Source organism: Battus philenor, unplaced genomic scaffold, assembly GCF_028537555.1.
Source record: "Battus philenor isolate CCGP_79_NKW_IND1 unplaced genomic scaffold, ilBatPhil1.0.hap1 SCAF_4, whole genome shotgun sequence".
NCBI lineage: Eukaryota > Metazoa > Arthropoda > Insecta > Lepidoptera > Papilionidae > Battus > Battus philenor.
Window position 1 is genome coordinate 7,605,054 of NW_027181704.1, and position 10,886 is coordinate 7,615,939.

The 10,886-nt window shown below is 30.5% G+C and overlaps 1 protein-coding gene across 1 annotated transcript; it reads right to left on the reverse strand.

The window, feature by feature from the left end:
- Window positions 1-9,405: 9,405 nt before the first annotated feature.
- On the reverse strand, window positions 9,406-10,665 carry LOC137928646 (plasmatocyte-spreading peptide-like). Its single transcript, XM_068771553.1, has one exon. It carries the CDS (start codon window positions 10,481-10,483, stop codon window positions 10,097-10,099), a length of 387 nt encoding a protein of 128 aa, XP_068627654.1. The 5' UTR covers window positions 10,484-10,665; the 3' UTR covers window positions 9,406-10,096.
- Window positions 10,666-10,886: the final 221 nt, after the last annotated feature.

Sequence of the window (10,886 nt, forward strand, 5' to 3'; positions counted from 1 at the left end):
GGGGTCATTTCAAAAGCTATTCTTTAGCATATTTTTCTATGAATCTTGAAAGTAATCTCTTATAATATTTATGTGACAGAAATTATAATATTTTAGAGATGTTTCTGAAATAATCTGCAATAAGTTTGATGTCTTTAAAAATTGGAAAAAAATTCTATATCATGTTCTTTTTTTAATTACAATCAAAATATCTGAAAACCAAGATACTAGGTAATATGTTACATATTTGCAATTTACTTTCTAAAATAAATAAAACAACAGGAGGCAGCACGGCTTGTGCTGGCCGGAACTAGTTCCAGCCAGCACTGATTTTCAACTTCCCCTAACTTCCCAAGGAGTCTAGTGTCGTAAGTGGAGAAATTACTAATTAGTGGCCTTCCAAAACTAAACGAAAGTCCAGATTGTGTTTTTACATTTATTTAATTAGTTATTAGACCACGTTATGCTTTTTTAAATCTCAAATAAAGCGGTCAAGTTAAATGTTTGTTTTTACTTATAGGCTTAGATTTATTTTTTTTAATATAAGTTAATTAAAATAAAGTTAAAAATTGTTTTCTTTTTCCCCTCTATACTGCTTTTGTAGTACGGATAAATTATATTATATAAAGCAATTAGTAAACTGATTATATATAAATACGATATCAGTTAACTATTTTATGTACATTTTTACATTTATTTTTGTTTAGTAAAAAGATTTTTTTATTATTTTATATTATATATATTATATATTATATATTCACCACAAATATGCATTATAAAAAACTACTACAAACATTGTTTTATTTTTATGAATGTACATGTCTGAGTCAACTGTCTCACTTAAAGCTTTTCTTACTTAAAGTTTTTCTTAAAATATATTCCATTAACTTATAAATGTATCAAAACGAAAAATTTGCTTTTTATTATACGTTCATATTATTGTGAATAAACTAATGAATTGCTAATATAACATGACACGAATCGCGCACAAAGCGTCCCACAAGGATGCGTAGCGGCGTTGTGACAGCAGCGAACTAACACAAATAGCTCAATTAAACGGACCGGTGCCACAATAACGCTTCGTTAACAAATGGATCAGTTCCCGCTCACGTACCGAAGTATCACGTTCTCAATTACGCCGCGAACTCGCCCTTACTAAATTTAAAAAGACATGTTAGGTAACTAGTTATTATTTCTATTATTATTAATAATCATTAACTTTCTGTTTATTATTATTTTTAATGTAAATCCTATGTATAGGTAATTGGTTATAGGTGTAAAAGCTTTAAAGTGGTAAATGTGTAAATCACTTGTCAGCGAAAAATATTCATAACTTTTACACCTATTTTCAAATACCTATATAATCTGTCTAAAGTTCACTAAATATCCACTGGGATTCGACATAACAATAACTTCTGGCAGAACGAAGTCTGCAGGGGCAGATATTAAACAACAATCAAATTTAAAATGTGGTAGTTCGTAAGTTTGAACGCTTTCTTTTAATTGTTTTTTGATAATTTGTGAAACCATTGATTTTTAGATAGTACCATATGAAATAAATAAAATGTGCAAAAGCTTAAAAGAAGTAAATATAACATATTTCACTTATGCACTTACAATCAATGAGCGTGTATCAAAAATTTACTAATTTTCTAATTATAATTTGTTGCTCTTAATTCTATTTAATTGGCATTCAGAAACTTGGTTGTTCATTTGCGGTTTACCGTTTGCAAATAACGTTTCTAATTTTCCATTGTAAATTAAAATTTTACGTTGGATATTTTTGATGCATCAAAAATTAAAATTCAAGTACATGTGCAATAAAATATTTTAAGTCCGATTATTAAAAAGTTAAATGAAATTATTATCAAAGATGGTATTCTTTTGTTATTGATTTTTGCAAACCTATTAAATTTTCACGGATTTTAATAAAGAAAATTACCTCATATCATTTATTTTCTGGTATACTTCTGTTGCTTTGCTAATCGGATATGTCCCAAGCGTAATATTTATAACACGAGATATTCTTATTTACAATTCCACGAGCAATTTAAAGGGGTAAAGAAATTTTCTTATGTAAATTTAACTGTGTATTTTATTTTATTCTATCTCTATTTATCCAAAGCCAACTTGTAAAAACGGTACAGATATATAAGTGAGGTTTGCTTCATGGGTCTCTAACGTCAATTCGTTATTAACGATTATTGGTCATACAATAACGTCAATTGGTTAAAGTCCAATTATAGGCTGTAAAATATTTCGGCAAAACTTATTTACTAACATATTTCCATATAATAGAGATTTTCACATATAAAGTGTCTAATCACGTTACCTTTGAACTATAAAATTGAGGAGCTTGAAATTTTATAAAGATGTTATTTTACCAAGTAAAAGCTAAGAATAAATTTTATGAAATTCTACCCGCACGAGGGTTGCAGAGCCTTCAATAAGAATCATTTTCTTTCATACTATATAACTCTTATAAAATATAAAACTAAGGTCAGGATATTTTTGAAGAGACTTTATGAAATTATACCCACAAAAACAGTGCAGGCCACGCAAAGCGAGCGGGGACAACTAATTATTCATCGAATAGTTAAAAGTGATTACTTATAAGTTTATGTTCATTGCGCGGTTATTAAAAACATATATATATATAGCTTTACTTTACTCTCTCGATTTTTGTTATTAAAAAAGTAATATCTAAAAAGACATTTACATGTCTGTAGATGTAGTGTACATAAAAAAAACAGAGACAATCTAAAATATTAAAATATATTAGTTCATAATATTGCATTTTGTTAAGACAAATTATCTGTAGATTGAAAAAGATATATTATTATTTCCTGGGTAAGTATAAATAAAGTTTTAAAACCATTTCTATACATCTAATCTCCGAAAGATCTATTGCTCCATGCGGCCTTCGTCCGTTTAAATATTTCCACATTCTGCGCCCCACGCTGTCGCAGCAGTAGTATTTTCTCATAGACGCCGAGAAGATTGAGCAGCGCTATGGCGGTCATAATTCACACTTACATGTAACTCGCGTCGTAATCTCGGCTTGTGGAAACGAACTATAAACTCGGCCATTCTTACTTGTAATATTGACTTAACCACTTATGGCTCAGACACCTTCTTATACCTATACAATAATTTGTGCAATACGAGATTTTGGTATCAAATATATATATTTTTTTATAATATCAGACGAAATATTTTTACGAAGAGGTACATTAACACATGTAATTCGAACCTCTCCTGTATATGTTTAGTACATAAAGAAATTGTAGTTAACGTAAAAACAACAGGCGTTCCGGCAATCATAGCTTAGACTCACTCGTGATAAAGTCATTCATATACATAACAAGCTGCAAGCGAGATGTTTTATTCAATCATCTACATCACACAGTTTTAGACGATAAGAGTCCGGCATAACTCTTAGTTGCCCCTGCAACAAAATGGTATCCCATGTAGGACATCCCCTAAAACAATTTTAGCCGGCAATACTTTCAAACAATATTAATAAATAAATAATCTATCTTAGATTATTTTTCAAAACACAATTTTATTTCACCTTAATTTACTTTTTTTTTTTCAAAGAAGTTGCATGCTGCTACTTTGGCAAAATCTTTGTTTCTTTTTAAATTTGTGAATTAAATTTTAAGGAAAGAATGTTAGTTTGTTTTAATTCGACGAGCATCGTAGTGCTCGTTTCTTATCCAGCTTCATTGATCGGTGACTTTCATTGTCATATTTATTGATAATTTTATACAATGAAGAAGTATTTCTACTAATCTAATGATGTATTATGTAATATTACTGTTAAGTGTTTGTCGCCTATACAAAACTTGAATGCAATGTAAATGAATATGTTTTAATGTATACTAGCAAAAGATATAATATATAGTGAAATATCTTACACACTTCAATTAAAACCACACAAAATAGTATAATGTGTGTCTTATATTTCACTGACCTTCGGTTTGACAATGATATAATCGCAATTACTGACACCATGGAGAACCTGGGCACAATGCTCGATAATCTCTCAAGTAGTTGACGGAAGTGGTACGCTCGAAGTTGTAGACGACTATATATACCTGAGATAAACACTCGGGGGCGGCCTAGACCTTGCAGTGAGTGTCCAGCGGCTGAAAATAAAAAAGATATCTTCGTTGTTTCGTGAGAAAGTGTGGGTCTTTCGTGAATAATACATATTGTAAGCAAGTCCCTAATTGAAAGTCATTAGTAGAGTAAAAACAATATGTCACACACAGTATTAAAAGTACACATAAAAATCAAAGAGCAACTTTTAAAGAAATGTTATTCTCTATTCAAAATAATAATGTTGAACATCGAAAAAAAAAATGTTGACCAATTTAAATCAAATCGGTCCACGGACAGGTGACTGCCCCATTTGTTTTCAAAGTGATGTTCCGCTTCGGGCAATTGAGTTATTTGTGTTAGTCTGCTGTGACAACGCCGCAACGTAACTTTATTTTACATTTTGTTTACGTCCGCTGTGATGTACACCATCAATTCTTCTCGATTTTGAAACCTGTACGATGTTTATTTAGTACTCTCGAGAATAAAGACTGTTCGGTATTCTAAATATTTGTGAAAAGGAAAACAATACCGAACGAATCCACCTTGTTTACATTAAGTGGTAGACCTAACAGTGACAAGGATATACCAGGTCGTCGTATGGGATAACACTGTATAAATCATGACAAAGAAATCAGAAAATCAAAAACCCAATGTAAGTATTTTAAATAAACATAGTAAAGAGATTTACAATGGCAAAAATCAATATTTTTTAAAATTGCTTCGATAATTATGCCAACCAGTCAATGCATTTGAGAGTTTACTTCAAACTTACAACTTTAAAGTGAAAAGCTTACCAATTAGTAAACGGTCTAATTGCCTAGACCAAAGTTTTCTTAACTGTAAGCATTTGTTATATTTTTCCATTGCTTTTGTATATATTTAAACTACCTTAACTTTTTATAAACTGTTTTTTAATAAAAATTTAGTTTGTTGCTAACAAATAATATTGAATCGAAATAACCACTCCCCGTATAACTAAATTTTTTTTTGCAGTAATTATGATCCACTATAGTAAAACATTTAAATTTTCAACTGCCAAAAAAAAGTAAAATGGTGTTAGCAGTGATAGCTTACAGCACCGTTACATGATGTCTCCCTTGGAACTCATTGGCAAGCTCGCAACGAGACTAAATGTGAAGATGACGAACAGGAAACTCACACAGTCGAGCTAATTAGCAAGTGGCAGCGGACAGGCCACATAGCGCGTAAAACAACTAGAGCCTTTAGGTTTTGGAGTGCAAACCTAAGTAGTGTAGTACGTCCACCCACGATACGGACAGATATTTTTAATTTAATTATTAAGATCGTTGGAAGACGCTGAAAGCAGTCCACGTCTAACCGGTATAATTGGAAATCTATAGGGGAGCCCTATATCCAACAGTAGTCATCCTTGGGCAAAAAAGTTTATGAATAATGGTAATAAGCCAGTTGAGATAACACTTCATACAAGAGTTTTTTAAAGATTGATGTTGATTGATGACTTACTTTGTACATAATCTCTCTTTCCTTATTTATTTCTATTATATTTATTTAACCGTACATTATTATTAGTTAAGCTTGAATAAAAAATATCAATATAACAGAGACATTATTACATCCAAAACATTGAGCAAAAAGTAATTGAAAATTTTATATAACATAACTAAAATAAGCTAATAAAAGTAACTGTAATTATTACTTTCAATTTGATTCCCGTCTACGAAGTTTTTGTGATTTTCTTATTGTTTTTTATGTGTTTCCATTACTCACCATGGTGGAACCTAGGTAAAGACGTCGTTGATACTGAAATTATTGAGATTATACTCGTAATATTCCTTAGTGTCATTCCATAATGGCATGCGAATAAGCTGGCCACTGCGGTTTAACTTTATAAAAATAAACACGGCGTTAGCTGCGTAATTCAAAACGTGATGCTTCGATATGCGAGCGGAAACTGATCCGTTTATTAACGAAGCTTTATTGTGGTTTTGGTTTGTTTAATTAAGCTGTTTGTGTTTTTTCATGTATGGAGATATAGCTTAAGCGTTTTACCATAACCGCAAAAGTATTTTTGTTCGCATCTCATTAAAATAAAGTATATTAAAGCTTCTAGAGACTTTTTTATCGTTGGTCCTTTATTTAGATATGTTCATGTCTATGTATGTAGATATCTTTGTATTAAATTAACCTACAAATCTCAACATTGATACTTTCGATATTTATTTAAGATGTATAATAATTCAATTACGTTTGAAATCTTCCATACACTTTGAAATGTTATAAAGGTAGGACATGTTATATTTTTTTTACGTTACAGAAACTTCCATGTAAATACCAGATGCGAAAACAAATTTTGTGTACTCGGCTTCATCAAGTTAGTAAATCATTCTATAGATAATGTACATATACACTTTTACAGTCCAATCCATATCCAATGTTCAGAAATCTCCTATTGCTTGATTGAACAAAAATATCAAAGAACGTTGTAGGTGCTAAGTGTTACTATACTGTAAATGCCTTCATAAAAAAGTATACTTTTAGAATAACGTGTTCGTTATCCTACGGGCTATTTCAGTGTTAATTACATATGTAATTCTATATTCTTTTAATAAAATATTGTCTCGTCGAGTTTCTTTCCTATTCTTCTCAAGTCCGATTTATCGACTTATCCGACCGTCCTTATCATTCGAACAGTTGGAAAACTAATCTTGACCTCATAAGAGATACTTGCCATCACCACACGTGTTGAATAAGGAATTTTCATATTTTTTATAATTGTTTTCGTATAAATTGTAACAATAATAGTATGTTCCGTTCGATATACAACATTCTATTTGTTTGTCCACACAGCAACACATTTCACGGGGTGACCGCTCCCGCCTAACTTCCCCGTTAGGGACAGGTGTCTCGCTCTCCACCGCAATAAATAGCTATTTACCAGAAAATGCGGCTCGTGCGGGTTGTGCGGTGCCGTCCAGACGCCGGAAGGTGTTCTCAATTTGTCGCCCGGAATGAGATTGTCGCCGCTTTCAGCATTAGGTAAGTGGCTTTCACATTTCACTTTACACGAGCCAACTTTGATTTATAGCGTAACGTGAGCGGAGCAGAGCATTTGAACCTTCCACAAGTTTTCTAAAACAAATAATTTGAAAGAAATTTGTAGAAAATCTGTAATTTTTTAACTTCATAAAATTTTTCCATTTTTAATGCTTATAATATAGCTACAATTATAAACAAAGATTTGAATGCCAGCTTTTGTGGGAATACTAACTGCATCAAAGATTTTTTGTTTTAAAGGCTGCCATTTTATAAGAAAACCTGTCATAATAATCATCGTAATTGCCAGGACATGCAAGTTTGTGATAATGAATATGAATATTTATTGGGTAAGGATTTATACAAGAATAATTTATATTTGGCAGACGGATATATATAACTTTTATTGAAGTACACAACTTGGAAATATTCCGTTATCCTTTCACGACCCCTTTTCAATTGAATGTTGATGATGAATTCATCATCACCATCATTTTAGCCAGAGTACGTTTTTGCTGCTAGACGTAGGCATCTCCTGTAAATTTCCAAAAGAGCCGGTTAGTGAGGCCCCAGATCCAACATTTTCGGAGGCCGTTAAAAAAAGGTCGTCGGTCCATCTTGTGGGTGGACGTACTTCGTTGCGCTTGGCACACCGTGACCTCTACATTTATGGTTGTCAATCTGTTGAGCTATGTTGGTTACTTCCTTTTGTCTACGGAACTCATTCTCAATAATTTCTTTGACAACAACGGTTTCGTAACAATTTTCTTTCAAATTCACTGCCTGAGATGGTGGCTAATTAGTTTGCACTAATTCTTATACTTCAGATTTGACATAATCATCAGAATAAATCATGGCGGGCTTATATCACATAAATATAATAGAAATTTATGTCCTATCTTACTTGAAAATAATTTGGAAAGCAAAATTAACGTGGCAAAGATGTATTCAATATATACGATATCGATCCGTATTGCAATTCCTATATTATTTAGTTATAGCCAAGAATGTTTTGTCGTTCTGAATTTAAATTGTAACTGAAAATAAAAATATTTGTAATTTTTTTTCGAGGAACTATATTATTAGGTAAGGATAAAAAAAACATACATAAATGATGTTACTGATTAATAATCGTTCTAAATCATGTTATGTGCGTCAACTTTGTGTACAAACCATTGACCCAGAGTAAGATGGATTATGTTTTTAATCTACGTTAATTTACTATCCAGTAAAGAAATCCAAAAATTTAATGCATACAAATTTTTGAACTGTAATATATAAACAGTACAGTTAAAAGAAGCAAAATTAAATCACGAAATGATATTATTATAAATGGTAATAATCTTGCTAGTTGAATAATTATTGTAAACTTTGACTTCTTCATTTAATTTTATCTTCGATATTTGTGACGTTTGGTAGCAATGGAACTTAAGCAGGGTAATGACATAATGGTAATCTTCCAATGTAAGCTTAATGATAAGCAAATAATAGCCATTGTATCAATTATTAACTAATTTTTGGTTATTGTATGAGAACGCTATCTTTAAAGAAATATATATATATATATATATATATATATCAAAAATATGTGAAGGTCCTGCTAGACAATGTTATCAACAATTGAATAGGATTTTAAGATGGAACAACGCGCTAGAAACATTTTCTTTAAAACCTTGATAAATAGGATTAAATATGAATCATCTTATTCAAATACTGCATTGATATACTATGATTAAAGGAATAAATCTTTTTTAAATTCTTATTACATGTTAAAAGTTACTTAATAAAAGTTAAATCTTTGTTAAAACTTATTTAATCAAAGTTATAACAAATTACATGGATCTTTAGTGCCTCCTCGAGGTCGTCTCCCGCTTATCACGAAGATGCTTTCATATTCTCAATAGCTAGAATAATTAGTATCTTATTACAATAAATATTAGTTCCTCGAAAACATTAAAGTGATTTTTATGTATACAAATAAGTCAAAACAGTTTTATATTTCTGTTTATCAAATTGATGATAAAAATAGAATAAAAAATGGGAAAGTTTATTAAAATAAATTAAAAAGATTAGAAATGTTAAAAATCTGCAATCTGATTAGTCATTCGCTCTCTCGCGAAAAAATAATTAATGAGAAATATGGTACTACCCAATCCATTTCACTTTAAACATGTAATTAATCAAATGAGCTTAACATAGTGTATAGTACAGCCTCTTCGACTAAGAAGGTTTATCATTTTATGGTAAATAATAAAGACTTTCTAAGTATAGTAAGAATAAGTCATTGATTTAAAATAAGAGGAATTAAAATGTAATAATTTTTTAATGTAACAATTTATTTATGTGCAAATTTTACAGAATAGATAATTAACACCGAGAAAATCATGTTGTTTTTTGCGTAACATATTTATAACGTTTAGCAAATAAACGAGTTCAGCGATGCTTAAATGTAACACGTATGTAAACATATGCAGATTTATACTTAAACCGCCTAAGAAATAAACCAAGTGTATTACTATCGTATCTTTAAAATTAATAAATAAAACAGAGTTTTAAAGAATACGAGAACACATATTTCATAAAATATATAATATTTTTATTAAATGCAATTAACAAATTATAATATGTTAATCATGCGTTATGACTTCGCAGATATAAAAAATAATAATTAATCATTAATTAAATACGCATTTGAAAATCTTTGACAATGTTTCACGTGTATCGATTTTTAAAAGTAAATAAAATAGAAATTGGGGGCCAAATTAAACTTATAAATGTAAAAAGAAAATTTACAGAAACACAAAATAATGATCACAATAACTTGAAATACACGTGTAGCATGTACTAAAACGGTAATAATTAGGAATACATTATGATTACACAATCAACGAGTCGGCATGTTATACAAAAAAGTCGTATTTTGTTTACAAATTACATATTTATAAAAGTTATGTAACCAAAAATTTTACCTATTTCTTTAAAAGTGTAAAAATTATTAAAAAGTCGGTTTACATCTTCCATCAGCTGTACGCTCGTACCCAGTTGCACAAGCGCCACGGAAATTTTCTCTTCCTTCTTGTTCAGTTCCATTCGTTTTAGCGGTAGCCTTGGTCGTTGTCAAAGTGGCTTGTGTACTTGTAACGGGCCTTTCAAACACAATTCTGTCCTCTTCACTTTCTTCGGGCTTAGATACTTTTACTGGTTCATATTTATATTGACTTCTCCTTCTTCCATTATTCTGAAAAACGTTTTTTATGTCATCTCCGATCTTTTGAGCAGACTGTTGAATCCTTCCAAACAGGTCGACAACAACGTCTCCATTGACGCTATTGCTTAATAATGTTACACCAACGCAAAGAAAAACAAAAAGCGATAATTTCATCTTGCTTAAAACGTGTCTTTCTTCTCACAGCTCTTTAGAAAATATTGTAATAATTAAGCTACTTTCGAGAATATGTATTGATAACTTCATGACCTTATGACCAACGGGATCTTTACTCGAGATAAATGTTTCATTCCACGAATTGATAATATTTATAGAAAATATAGCTTCAAAGTAATCTCTTAAATATGTACATTCAATAAATTATTTCATTGAGTCTGGTAGCCCCACCGGATTCGCATCTGAAAAAACATAGACTGTTACGATTTTCATGTATACACTTTATTTTTTGATACATTTAATTTCTTCTTTGGGTTTACATTAAAAGGCTTACTCTGAGTCTGTACATGAGATGAAAGATACACGGTAGCGCTTTTCTTTTCATGTGTACTAATGTAGACAC